The sequence below is a fragment of the Pipra filicauda genome, unplaced genomic scaffold (genome assembly GCF_003945595.2).
Source record: "Pipra filicauda isolate LSUMZ 115617 unplaced genomic scaffold, ASM394559v2 scaffold629_size504944_pilon, whole genome shotgun sequence".
Taxonomy (NCBI): Eukaryota; Metazoa; Chordata; class Aves; order Passeriformes; family Pipridae; genus Pipra; species Pipra filicauda.
The window spans coordinates 263,711-277,303 of NW_024104786.1; the positions used below are offsets into that span (position 1 = coordinate 263,711).

At 50.4% G+C, this 13,593-nt stretch overlaps 1 protein-coding gene across 2 annotated transcripts in view; it reads left to right on the plus strand.

Annotated features, from left to right (window-relative positions):
* XPO7 (exportin 7) overlaps window positions 1-13,593 on the plus strand; it is a 44,153-nt gene that overhangs the window by 27,688 nt on the left and 2,872 nt on the right. For both annotated transcript variants that reach the window (XM_027714013.2, XM_027714014.2), the window contains exons 13-25: window positions 642-747; window positions 1,734-1,869; window positions 2,681-2,754; window positions 3,804-3,884; window positions 4,333-4,396; window positions 5,567-5,675; window positions 6,078-6,184; window positions 6,613-6,701; window positions 8,839-8,946; window positions 10,392-10,474; window positions 11,188-11,402; window positions 12,061-12,199; window positions 12,899-13,059. In XM_027714013.2, coding sequence (XP_027569814.1) covers window positions 642-747; window positions 1,734-1,869; window positions 2,681-2,754; window positions 3,804-3,884; window positions 4,333-4,396; window positions 5,567-5,675; window positions 6,078-6,184; window positions 6,613-6,701; window positions 8,839-8,946; window positions 10,392-10,474; window positions 11,188-11,402; window positions 12,061-12,199; window positions 12,899-13,059 — 1,472 coding nt within the window. The remainder of the gene's footprint in view (window positions 1-641; window positions 748-1,733; window positions 1,870-2,680; window positions 2,755-3,803; window positions 3,885-4,332; window positions 4,397-5,566; window positions 5,676-6,077; window positions 6,185-6,612; window positions 6,702-8,838; window positions 8,947-10,391; window positions 10,475-11,187; window positions 11,403-12,060; window positions 12,200-12,898; window positions 13,060-13,593) is intronic.

A 13,593-nucleotide genomic window follows, 5' to 3' on the forward strand; every position in this document is an offset into this window, starting at 1 on the left:
TGAAATGGCACTGCCTGGTTTAACACAGTTATTCCTTGGCTTTATTTGTGGGGAAAAACTCCCATCTAAGTTGACTTCTCCACATCCCTTGAAGGAATAAACACTTGCTGGCACGTTAAAGTGCACAGAACCTCCTTTTACAAGGAAGTGACTTTCTGCAGTGGAAAAGCTCTGAATAAGGGCAGTCTTCCAGGGAGAGCTGGCATTCTTTTTTACTCTTTTAGTAAACCCTGGAATGGTTTGGGATGGGAAAGGACCTTAAAGCCCATCCAGTCCCACCCCCTGCCATGGGCAGGGACACCTTCCTCTAGCCCAACTTGCTCCAACCTGGCCTTGGACACTTCCAGGGATGGAGCACCACAAAATAGCAATGAAAGCATTAAGATGGAAAGTTCTGTCGCATAAACACAACCCCAGAGCCTTTTTTCTTGGCGCTGCACATTCCATCAAAGACCTGGATCAACGCCAGGGGCCGTCAGAAGAGGTTCCTCAGCACAGGGTGCATAACCGAGTGCTGTGGGGAGAGACAGCCCCCAGAGCAGAAAGACACCCCTCGTGCCCGCCGTGTGTGCCCAGATGAGGGTCAGATCTCATGGATCTCGTGGTTCTCTGCTGGTTCTCATGTCCTCTGTTGCTTGCAGGGCGCCTGACGTGGCTCGTCTACATCATCGGGGCGGTCATTGGCGGGCGGGTGTCGTTCGCCAGCACGGACGAGCAGGATGCCATGGATGGAGAGTTGGTCTGTCGGTAGGGAAGCGCCTCTGGCTGCTGGAGCCCTCCCCAAAACCACCCTGCTGACCCTGCCACCCTGTTCTTCCCCTCCTTTCACCTCCAGACCCCTTGGAATTAGCAGAGGGAAGGAGGGATCGGTGGTGCTCGTTGGCTAAACTGGGGGGATTTGGGTTGTGAGGAGCAAACTGAGAGGGGAAGAACGTGGAAAAGGGGCTTGTTGGTTGAATCACTGACTAAATGCATGATGGTTCTTTGCTGGGTTGGAGAGGGAAAAGTCTTTTTTTCGTGGTTAATAATCCCAAGTGGCTTTTGTTCATAAATGAACTGTGAATGTTGTAGTTCTGAAGTTAAAACTTCACGGTGTTCCCTAAAACGTGCTGGGATTTTTGGGATTGCAAATCCTGGCCCAGTGCAAACTTTATTTGGTGGGTGTGAGGATAAAACCTTGAGTCCCACTGAATGTTTTCTGGTCCAGATCTTAATGCTCCCCTTGGAAACCAGGATAGGAGAAGGAGCTGAAGTGTGAAGGTGTGGAAGCTGAGCTGTGGGTAAACCAACAGGTCCAAGCTCTGGCTTCCCATGAGGCTGATGAATTAAAAAGGGGAAATTATGAGACCCCCATCTATATTTCAGTTGCCTTTAGAGCCATCACGGATGATAAATGTCTGTAGAAATCTGTTAATATTTGGGTTTCTTTCCTGCTTTGTGGCACTTGCCCAAAGGGATATCCTTGGGTTTGCCCCCCAGTTGTGCTGCAGGGGTGTTCTTTACCCCCAAATCCCCCCCCCAGCTCATGGGGGGTGTTCCTGCAGGGATGGAGAAACCTCACAACAGCTTTACACCGCAGAGCAACCTGCCCTGGGCACTGGTTTTGTGAATTCCCAACCCAAAACAACAATTCCCATGGAAAGCAAAAAGCCTGGAAACAGCACCACAATCCCAGAAATCCCTCCTTGCTCCCTGTGTCCCTCAGCAAGGTGTGTTCTCCCACCTTTTCCCAGGGTGCTGCAGCTGATGAACCTGACGGATTCCCGCCTGGCACAGGCTGGGAATGAGAAGCTGGAGTTGGCCATGCTGAGCTTCTTCGAGCAGTTCCGCAAGATCTATATCGGAGATCAGGTGCAGAAGTCTTCCAAGGTAATCAGTGCCCTTGGCTGGGGCTCCTTGGGGATCCAAACTCCAGTGATCCCTGCTTTTTTCTAAAGGAAAACCAGGGGCGTTAATGATTTTCTCCTCTCTTCAGCTGGAGATTCTTGCAAGTCCCATTTGCTGTGATTTCTAGATTTGTTCCCAAGTGTTATTTTTGAGCTGTTTTGAAATACCCACGTCAGGAAGGAGCCATTGGCTTTGGCTCCTTCTCGGGAGCTGAGAACTGGAAACCATAATTCAGTTTTCCCTGAAAACCTCTGACCACCTCAAACACCCACGGAGTTTCATCTCTCTCTTGCTTCCCTGGCTCTGAAGCGGAGAGAAATCTCCCTTCTCTTCATGCCAAGGCAGCTGTAGGTGTACTGGTGCCTTGGTGCCTCTTTAGAGGTGCGATATCCTTGTTTTAAATGAAAAAAATCCACGGAGGATGGGAACATCATTGCTCCAAACTGGGTTCTCTTCCTTTCTGGTCATAACCTTCCTTCCCTACCCCGGAGACTTGGGAACTGCTGATAAGAGTTCCAGATAAATAGAGTAAGTACTGGGTGTAGTTGGAGGTGGAGGAGCATGGTTTTTATACCCCCTTTTCCTTGGAAAACCAAGTGCTCCTGCTTTTATGTGCAGTGTCTGGACCTCCAAGAAAGAGGAGACAGCGATTAGGGGCGAGATCGGATGCCGAGATCTGGGAAATCCCGGAGCAAACACCTCCTAACGTGGTTCCACCCAGGGAAAAACAACTCCTCTTGGAGGATTCCTTGTTTTCCTGGCAGTTTTTAACCGGGTGTTGTTCCCTCCCCAGCTGTACCGGCGGCTCTCCGACGTGCTGGGGCTCAACGACGAGACGATGGTGCTGAGCGTGTTCATCGGGAAAATGTAAGTGCTGCTGCCCCCCAGGCAGCCCAGAGCCCAGGCTCTGCTGCACCAGGAAAACTGCAATGTTGGTGAGGGAGTGTTGGTCAGCCTTAAAAAAAAAAAAAAACAGCAAAAAAACCTAGGACCATCTGGCTCTCCTCGAGGGAATTACAGGCTTTTCTCAGGGCTGAGGTCACGCACGGCGCCCAGGATTGGTTTGTCCACCACGCCGAGACACAAAAATAAAGCCACACGCCAGGAGAACGGATTCTCTTCCCAGTAAAAAGCAGAGGCAGGGAGGGGACAGCTCCCAGCACACGTCCCCTGTGGTCACTCCACGATTGGCAGCCACGAGAGCTCTGTGGGGAGGCACCGGCGGCTCCTCCGAAGCTTTTCTTTGCCGCTCGGTCCCGAATCCTTCCCTTAAAAAACCTCTTCCACTCCCATCAACACCCAATTCGGCCTCTTCTCCAGACCCAGCCTGGCTTTTTGTCCAGCCTTTGGAGCGTTTGGAACCAACTGAGCAGCTGACACCCAGTGCCCTGTGCCTGGTGCCGAGCAGCCCAAAGCTCCCCCCGCACTCGTTCAGCATCGCCCCCGTTTTTACCTGCACGGGGCCTTGCTCATCCCACAAAGCCTGGCTGGGCAGCATTCCCGAGGGATGGAATGGCTCTCCTGGAAGAAGCAAGGGCTACTAGAATTCTGCAGCTGACAGTGGATGGTGCAGGTGCAGAATTGCATACGTCTGCATGTAGTCACTGCCGCAGAATTCTCTTACCCTTGCTGCAGAAACCAGCCCTGGAGTGCCCCAGAATTCCAAGGGCCTGGCTATGGGCCAGTGTAGCTTGGGACCCAAGTAGTGAAGATTATCTGAAGGATAATTTTCTAGTCAACCAAATGTAAGTACAGTGATTTTATACCGATCTTTTGTGGCTTGTGCTGTCTGTGGTCTCGGTGGAGGGTGGAGCTGAGCATTTTGGGGTGACTTAAACTGCAAGAATCCGCTGCCCAGCCCAGGGGAATCCGAGCAAACCCCCTCTGACCCATCCCTGTCCTCTTCCCTCTTGCAGCATCACCAACCTGAAGTACTGGGGTCGGTGTGAGCCCATCACCTCCAAGACGCTGCAGCTGCTCAACGACCTCTCCATTGGATATCCTTTTGGGAAGAGCTGCTGGGGGCACAGGGATGAGGGAAGAGTGGCCCGGGAGCGAGTCACAGCTCCCCAAACCCCTTCACCTTTTGGGCAGTGAGAAAAGCAGGGTGTGTTTGCCCCACACCTCGTTGGATCGCAGTGGATGGCTGGGATGTAGATTTTTTAAATTTTGGATCATAATTGCTTCGGAGTTGACCACCCACAACCAGTTTACAGCCTGTCTTCTGCTTTTCCACAAGCTCCAGGCAAATTTTTTTATGGCAGAGTAAACAAAACCTATCACTGCAGGTCTCTCCATTGAGGCCTTGGTTGCTCTTGAAACAAATGGAGGAGAATCCACAACGTCCTGAATAACACAGACACAATCCCCTTCCAGCTTTGCCCTGGGAGTGCTTTTGTAAGGATTTTATAAGGATTCTCTGCTGCTTCCTTAACCCCCCTGCACGTACAGCAGCGTGAGGAAGCTGGTGAAGCTGAGCGCTGTGCAGTTCATGCTGAACAATCACACGGTGAGTCCTTCCCCCTCCTCCTCCTCCCTCTCCCCCCCTGCCTTTGTGCAGCTCAGACAATCCCCAGGAGAGACACTTTGACACACTCTGGAAGTTTTCCTGGCTCCCAGGTGCTTCCCTGGTACCAGGTGAGCCTGTGGAAGGTGTGGTTTGTGTCCCACCTCTGTTGGGTTCTGAGGGGCTGTGATTTTGTGGCCCTCGGTGTGGGAGGGCTCTGCTCTCCACTCAGGCCAGACCCATCCCTGGAGGTGTCCAAGGCCAGGTTGGACAGGGCTTGGAGCAACCTGGGATACTGGGAGGTGTCCCTGCCTGTGGTAGAGGGTGGAACAAGGTGATCCTTAAGGTCCCTCCAACCCAAACCGTTCCATGATTCTGTTCCATGTTTCTGTGATGCTCCAATGCTGGAGCAGTTGGACACCCAGCGCCCCTTCCAGAGGGTTTTCAGTGCCTGGTGGAATGAGGAGCTGCATTCCCTGAGCTTTTCAGGCATTCCCACGTCCTGCCCTCGGCCCTGAAGCTGAATTCAGTCTGGAATTGCTGTTTCCATGGAGAATGTGGGCAGAGTAGCTGGGCAATCTGCTCTCTGAGAGCTGCTTTAAGGCAGCCTGAAGGGTCCCCAGCAGTAAAGGGGGGGATTCCATCTCTGCTCCAGAGATTCCATCTCTGCTCCAGAGGCAGAGCCAGACTTCCTGGTTCACCTGGGGCTGGGGAATTCCAGGATGAGGGATGGCAGCGCTGGGATTTGCTGTTCCAGGCGGTGCCTGTTGCCCTCTGGTGGCCTGTGCTCCGGGACAGCTCCAGGTATCCCTGGATCCTGCTGCTTCCCATCAGTGCCCAGCCTGGGATCAGCTGCAGTTGGGATCCTCAGCCCCTGGCACAGGAGCCTCTTCAGGGTGGTGGTTCCCTGAATTGTTGAGGTTGGAAAAGCCCATTAAGACCGAGTTTGGTGATCAACCAGCACCACCACCACTGTCACCACTCAGCCACGTCCCCAAGTGCCACATCCACGTGTTGTTTGAACCCTTCCAGGGATGGACACTCCACCACAGCCTGTTCCGATGATTTACAACCCTTCCCAGGAAGAATTTTTTCCTGATACCCAACCCAAACCTCCCCTGGTGCCGTTGGAGGCCTCTTCCTCTTTAACCCACCTTTGTTTTCCCTCTCCAGAGTGAGCACTTTTCCTTCCTGGGCATTAACAATCAGTCCAACCTGACGGACATGAGGTGTCGGACGACGTTCTACACTGCACTGGGGCGTCTGCTCATGGTGGATTTAGGTACCTGGGGGCTTTTCCTGGGAATCAGAGCGATATCCTGGGCTTTGGAAGCTGGGCCCTGCTTGTTTAGGGAGCTGTAAGCCCCTCCAGGAAAGGAGGCTGGAGTTGGAAAACCCCCACAAAAGAAAAAGGAAGGGAAGGAAGCTCGAGGGTGGGTTTGATGCCACGTTGCCAGGCACAGGCCACCAAACCTGGGGCTGAATTTTTCCATCCTGATATCCCACATGTTTTCCTGAGATGGCTCAATTTGTTCTAAGCCACTTATCAGTCAGATTTTGGCAGTGACAGATCACCTGGCTGGAGACCTCTGGTCCCTCTGCCTCCGGGGGAGTGTCTGGCACAGGACACAGGGATGTGCCATTTATTTTCTCCTAAATTCCTGGGGTTTTTTCCCCCTCTCAGGGGAAGATGAGGATCAATACGAGCAGTTCATGCTTCCCCTCACTGCTGCCTTTGAGACCGTGGCCCAGATGTTCAGCGCAAACACCTTCAACGAACAAGAGGCAAAAGTAAGTCGGGACATTCCCTGTTATCCCTGTAATCCATGTTCTCCCTGCTGTTTTCCTTAGGGACCTGGATGTTTTCGGAGGGGCAGGAGAGAGCAGTCATTTGTGCAGAGTGGGAGCTGCTCTCCCCTCTGGAATGGTGGGAGCCTCCCTTCCAGGGGGAAGGGGAAGGGGGAATGGCCTGTATCCTTCAGGATCAGGCGTGGTTTGGGGTTGGAGCAGGGAGACTCACCTGCCAGCATTCCCTCTGCTGGGAATGAAATATCCCAGTGGTGTCCCAGCTCCTGGCACTGGAGAAGGACTGTCCAGGCTGGGATTGGGCTCCAGCACGGGCAGGAATTGCTGTTGGGATGGGAGGGAGGGAAGTGGAGCCAGGCAGGGATTGCTCCATGCCTGTATTTTATTTTAACACCTTTTCTTTCTCCACACAGAGAACTTTGGTGGGTTTGGTGAGAGATTTGAGGGGAATTGCCTTTGCCTTCAACGCCAAGACCAGCTTCATGATGCTGTTTGAGTGGATGTATCCTTCTGTTCCCCTAAAACTGCAGCCCCCCCCTGACTGCATCCAAATGTCCCATTTTCCCTGTGAAATCCTGCCCGGGGTTTCTCTTCTCTTTTATGGCACTTGGTGTCCTTTCTCTGAGCCCTGAAATCATAGAATCATAGAATAGAATCATAGAATCGATTGGGTTGGAAAAGACCTCCGAGATCATCGAGTCCAACCCTTGGTCCAAACCCAGTCCATTTACTAGATCATGGCACTCAGTGCCACGTCCAGTCTGCGTTTAAAAATCTCCAGGGATGGTGAATCCACCACCTCTCTGGGCAGCCCATTCCAATGCCTGATTACTCTCTCTGTAAAGAATTTTCTCCTGAAATAGGTTGGACTTGGCCCATCTGCAACCAAGTGACCCTCCAGGGCTGCTCTGAGCTCGGCTGCCGGGGTTTGCTGAAGGGCTCTGACCTATAAAACACAAAGGCTTCCCTGCCCTGCAGCCCAGCAGCACCGGAGGCATTTCCTGCTGTCCCTGGAGCAGCGGGATCCGTGGCCTTTGGGGGAGGAATCCACGGCGCCTGGGGAAGGTCAGGGTGTCTGCACTGACACATCTCCGGGGGGGGCTTCCCCTTCCTTCCAGAACCTTCTTTGGGTCTGCTTTTGCCTTAGAAAAAATCGTGTGTGCAGTTAATTTTTATGATCGTGATCGTTATTTTTACATGAAAAAAATAACTTAATATTAAATCGCGTGATTTAATGTGTCAAATAAATATAAACAATAAATATGTGATTTTATCAACAGCAGAAAGAACACATAACTACATAAATTATATTTTTAATAAAATATCACATGATAATAATAAATATATATATAAATATAAACAATAAATATGTGATTTTATCAACAGCAGAAAGAACACATAACTACATAAATTATATTTTTTAAAATATAATATCAGCTGATAATAATAATAAAAATATATATGTTTATATATAAATATAAACAAATATATAATTTTATTGACAGCAGAAATAACACATAACTATATAAATTATATTTTTAATAATATAATATATGATGATTATAATAATAAATATATGTGGTTATATATAAATATAAACAATAAATATGTGATTTTATCAACAGCAGAAAGAACACATAACTACATAAATTATATTTTTAATAAAATATCACATGATGATGATAATAATAAATATATATAAATACAAACAATAAATATGTGGTTTTATCAACAGCAGAAATAACATATAACTACATAAATTATATTTTTAATAAAATATCACATGATGATAATAATAATAAATATATAAATATAAACAATAAATATGTGATTTTATCGACAGCAGAAATAACATATAACTACATAAATTATATTTTTAAAAATATAATAATATCTCATGATGATGATAATAAAAATATATATGTTTATATATAAATATAAACTATAAATATGTAATTTTATCAACAGCAGAAATAACACATAACTACATAAATTATATTTTTAAAATATAATATCAGATGATGATAATAATAATAAAAATATATATGTTTATATATAAATATAAACAATAAATATATAATTTTATTGACAGCAGAAATAACACATAACTATATAAATTATATTTTTAATAATATAATATATGATGATAATAAATATATGTGGTTATATATAAATATAAACAATAAATATGTCATTTTATCAACAGTAGAAATAACACATAACTACATAAATTATATTTTTAATAATATAGCAATATCACATGATGATGATAATAATAAAAATATATATGTTTATGTATAAATATAAAAAATAAATATGTAATTTTATCGACAGTAGGAATAACACATAACTATATAAATTGTAGTTTTAATCATCATCATCAGATGATGATGATAGTAATAATAATAATAATAATAATAAATATAAATAATAATAATAAAAATAATAAAAATAATAAAAATAATAAAAATAATAAAAATAAAAATAATAAAAATAAAGCAGACCCAGCAAGCAGCATCTCTGTTTAACCCTGTTAATTAAGCTGCTCTGCAGGGCTTGTGTGCAGCACACAAAATGTGCCTTCTGATGGAAACTTTGCCCTCTGGAAAGCCCAGAAGTCCTTAGCTCTTTCCTGGCAGATACCCCTCCTACATGCCCATCCTGCAGAGAGCCATCCAGCTCTGGTACCACGACCCAGCCTGCACCACCCCTATCCTCAAACTCATGGCTGAGCTGGTCCACAACAGGTAGGAGCCTGGAAAGGGGCCGGGATTTCCTGGAATGCTTTGGCTCGGAAGGGCTTGGGAGGCTCAGCCCCCTCCCTCTGTGTGTGTTTGTTGCTCCGGGTGGGAGTCGCTGCCCTGTTGTGTTTTCTCTCCTTCGATCTATTTATGCTCCAAAAGCTGCCGGGGGGGGACAGAAGGGAGGGGGGGGAAACTGGGATTGTTCCAGCAGGGAAGCAAATCCCCCAGCTCAGATCCCGCGGCTCCATCAGGCCGAGACACGATCAATAACCGCTGGATATTTGCATTCCCGAGGGCAGCTCGGGGAGGTGGGGGCAGGAAATTTGGTCCCTTTTTAAAAACCCGGCTTTCAGATGGACCTTGTTCCCCCTGGCAGCCACTTTGCTCTGGAGCCTCAGCCCTTCTCTGCCAGCAGAGAGGGACCTGTGACGCTGCTGGGATAATTCAGGAGCTGTCTAAGCTGGCACGGGAAGGTTGCCAGGATGATGCTCTGGCTCCCAGCCGGCTGAGCACAACCCTGTGGGAAGGGGCAGAGCTGTTCCAGGGACACAGGGTTCGGGCACAGGCCTTGGGGAGCTCTTGGGAATGCGTCCTGCCAGGCTGCATCTTTGCAGCCGGGGCACAATCCCTGCTGGAAACCATCCAGGCATTTATTCCAGAGGTGAACTGGGCAGCTGGTTGTGATTCAGTTGTCAGGCTGAGTCACTGCAGGGGCACAAGTGCCAAGCTGGGACTCGCTGGTGCTGCCCTGAATAGGGGCCAGTCAGGCCGGGCTGCAGGGCCTTCCAAGAGGTTGTGTTTGGGAGCAGTATCCCAGTGACTGATTGATTTCCAGCCTCAATCCCATAATATTCCTGACATCTGAGAAATACAGGCCCTTTCTTCTGCCACAGCAGAGCTCCTCTGGCCCCGAGTGCCTGTGTCCTGTGTGGTGTTGGGATTTCCTACCAGGGCAGGGTGGGAACTCGGGGAGCATCCGGGAGCCCCAGAACCAGCAGCTCCTGCACTGGTGGCTCTGGTTTTGCTCCCAGCTGTGTTCGAGCTGCACTTTCCAGTCCCAGAGTGGTTTGGGTTGGAAGGGACCATAAAGCTCATCCTGTTCCACCCCCTGCCACGGGCAGGGACACCTCCCACTAGCCCAGGTTCCTCCAACCTGGCCTTGGACACTTCCAGGGATCCAGGGGCAGCCACAGCTTCTCTGGGAATTCCACTCCAGCCCCTCACAGGGAGGAATTCCTTCCCGAGAACCATTCCCTGTGTCCTGCCCCTCCATCCCTTGTCCCCAGTCCCTCTCCAGCTCTCCTGGAGCCCCTTTAGGCTCTTGAAGGGGCTCTCAGGTCTCCCTGGATCCTTCTCTCCTCCAGGTGAACCCCCCCAGCTCTCCCAGCCTGGCTCCAGCCCTGGGATGAATCCAGTGTGTCTCTAACCATTCCCTGTGTTTCCCTCAGGTCCCAAAGGCTGCAGTTTGACGTGTCCTCTCCCAATGGAATCCTGCTCTTCCGAGAGACCAGTAAAATGATCACGACCTACGGTGAGTGGCCCTGGTGGGATCCAGCAGCCTTGGGCTGCCCTGGCTTGGGAAGGCAGGGCTGGGACACTGCCAGCTCCAGGAGCCAGGCTGGGGAGCAGTGCCAGGTGGATGCTTGGATACAGGGAGATGGTGCTGCTGGAAGCGTGGGGTGGCCAGGCAAGGAGAGGGAAACAAGGAAACAGGAGCCAGGCTGGGCCCCTGCGAGGGTGACACCATGGAGAACATTCCTGTCCCCACAGCAAAACACACTGAGTTCTCCTGAAAAATCACAGAATGGTTTGGGCTGGAAGGGACCTTAAAATCATGGAGTTCCACCCCCTGCCATGGGCAGGCACACCTTCCACTAGCCCAGGTTGCTCCGAACCCCATCCAACCTGGCCTTGGATGCTCCCAGGGATGGGGCAGCCACAGCTTCTCTGGGAATTCCATCCCAGCCCCTCCCAGGGAAGAATTCCTTCCCAATATCCCCTCTAAATTCCCCCTCTGTCAGCTTAAGGCCATTCCCTTTGTCCTGTCACTCCATGGCTTTGTGAAAATCCCAGAGGAGCCACACTTTTCACTGGTACCAGTCTCCCTAACCCTCACCTGGGGGACAAATCCTCGGTGGCCTCAGCCCCTCCTTAACGGCTCCACTTGGGTTTTCCTGCCCCCCCTGGAGTGGGGAGGCTTTGGATGCAGTGCTGGAACGCTGACCCCGCTTCTGTGCCGTGCAGGGAATCGCATCCTGACGCTGGGGGAGGTCCCCAAGGATCAGGTCTACGCCCTGAAGCTCAAGGGCATCTCCATCTGCTTCTCCATGCTGAAGGCAGCGCTGAGCGGCAGCTACGTCAACTTCGGGGTGTTCCGGCTCTACGGGGACGACGCCCTGGACAATGCCCTGCAAACCTTCATCAAACTGCTGCTCTCCATCCCCCACAGCGACCTCCTGGTGAGCATCACACTGGGAACACCCCAGGGAGGCAGGGCCGGGAGGTTGGGTGGGAAAGGGATCGCGGAGAGAAGGGGACTCGCGCCCCTGGAAGGGGCCGGCGGGGAATGGCAGCTCCTGGAATGTGCAGCAGCGGGTCCTGTGTGAGGGGTGTTACCTCCCCACCCAGATAATTCCCCAAGTTTGGGTTGGAAGGGACCTTAGAAATCATCCCATGGGCAGGGACACCTCTCACTAGCCCAGGTTGCTCCAAGCTGGCCTTGGACACTTCCAGGGATCCGGGGGCAGCCACAACTTCTCTGGGAATTCCATCCCAGCCCCTCACCACCCTCCCAGGGAAAAATTCCTTCCCAGTATCCCAGATGTTGAATTTTTGGGTGACTTGGCTCCTGGAGAGGTCCAAGTTTCCTGTGGGAAAACAGCAACCAGTGGGAAAGAGGATTTAATAGACCAGAGTTGGGAACCTGCTGGATGTGGAATGGTTTTGTTGAGGGAGAAGGAAGGGGGGAAAAATCTGTTTGCCCATAAATATGCTGGAAGAGGAGTTAGTTTGTTCTTTCCAGGTGATTAATAAAGGGTTGGGTCTAGAAAGCCTCAACTGATGGTTCCAGGGTAACCATGAAGACTTAAAACTCTTCCTCTCCTCCTTTCCCTGCAGGATTATCCCAAGCTCAGCCAGTCCTACTATTCCTTGCTGGAAGTTCTTACCCAGGACCACATGAACTTTATAGCCAGTCTGGAGCCTCATGTAATCATGTATATTCTCTCTTCCATTTCAGAAGGTCTCACTGCACTAGGTAATTCCTCCTGCTCTCTGTTGTGTTTTCAGGGATTTGGTTTGGAAGTGGAGAGAGAGATTTGGGAGAGTTTCGGGATAACAGATGGAATGTCCCTTGTGAGAAGGGGTGGAGGAGTTTCCCCTCTGTTAAAGGTGGAATGTTAGAGAGAGGGAGGGAGAGGTTGGACCAGGTGACCCCACCACTGGTCCCTTCCATCCCTGTGAATATCATGGAATCATGGAATGCTTTGGGTTGGAAAGGACCTTAAAGCCCATCCAGTGCCACCCCCTGCCATGGGCAGGGACACCTTCCACCAGCCCAGGTTGCTCCAGCCAGGCCTTGGACACTTCCAGGGATCCAGGGGCAGCCACAGGGAAGAATTCCTTCCCACTCTCCCCTCTATCCCTGCCCTCTGGCAGTGGGAAGCCATTCCCCTTGTCCTGCCCCTCCAGGCTCTTGCCCAAAGTCCATCTCCACCTTTCTTCCAGCTCTTTCCAAGCACTGGAAGGCCACAATTAGGCCTCCCTGGATCCTTCCCTTCTCCAGTCTGTAGATTCCCAATTCTTTAGCCTCACCCCAGGGAGGAGGTTTCTGACCTGGTCAGGGTTGGGGCAGTTTCTGCTCCTCAGACCCCAAAAGGCCCCCGAGAAGCGTCGCTGTTCCCCCGGGGAGCCTTTCCAGGAGCATCCCAACATTCCCGTCTCCCTGTTCCTGCAGACACCATGGTTTGCACGGGCTGCTGCTCCTGCCTGGACCACATTGTCACTTATCTCTTCAAGCAACTGTCCCGCAGCACCAAGAAGAGAACGACCCCCCTGACCCAGGAGAGCAACCGCTTCCTGCACATCATGCAGCAGCACCCCGAGATGATCCAGCAGGTAATTCCCGAGCCCTGGAACCTCACCAGCTCCCTGAAGAACCCTGAATATTCCCAGCATGATGTCACACCCTGCTCTGCAGCCCCCAGGGTTTTCTGGAATAAACAGGGTTGTTTTTTTTTGCTGTGTGTCCCACACAGTCCTCGTGGGGTAGGTGTGATGCCGTGGGATTCCAAGCCCTGCTCCAGGGATGTGGTTGTCCCCTGTGCAAGGAACACCATTTTGGCCTTTCAGATTGGCCAAAAAAACCCAAGCTTTTGGCTTTAAGAGAAACACAGCTCTGGTGTTCTCCAGCCTCACTCACTGGGACTTGTCAAAGTGTCAGCACAACTCCCACGTGGAAACAGGGAATATTGGGATATTGTTCCACCCTTGCTGGTGGATCAGGTGCCAAGCAAAGCAGGCTTTTTTGGGGGCTAGAGACTGTATTTTCTGAGACTAAAAAAGAGAAACTGCATCTTCCAGCCCAGCTAGGCTGGATCCTGGCCTGAGCCTAAGGAGGCTGTGGAGGGAAAGGCAGGGAAGGGTGAGAGA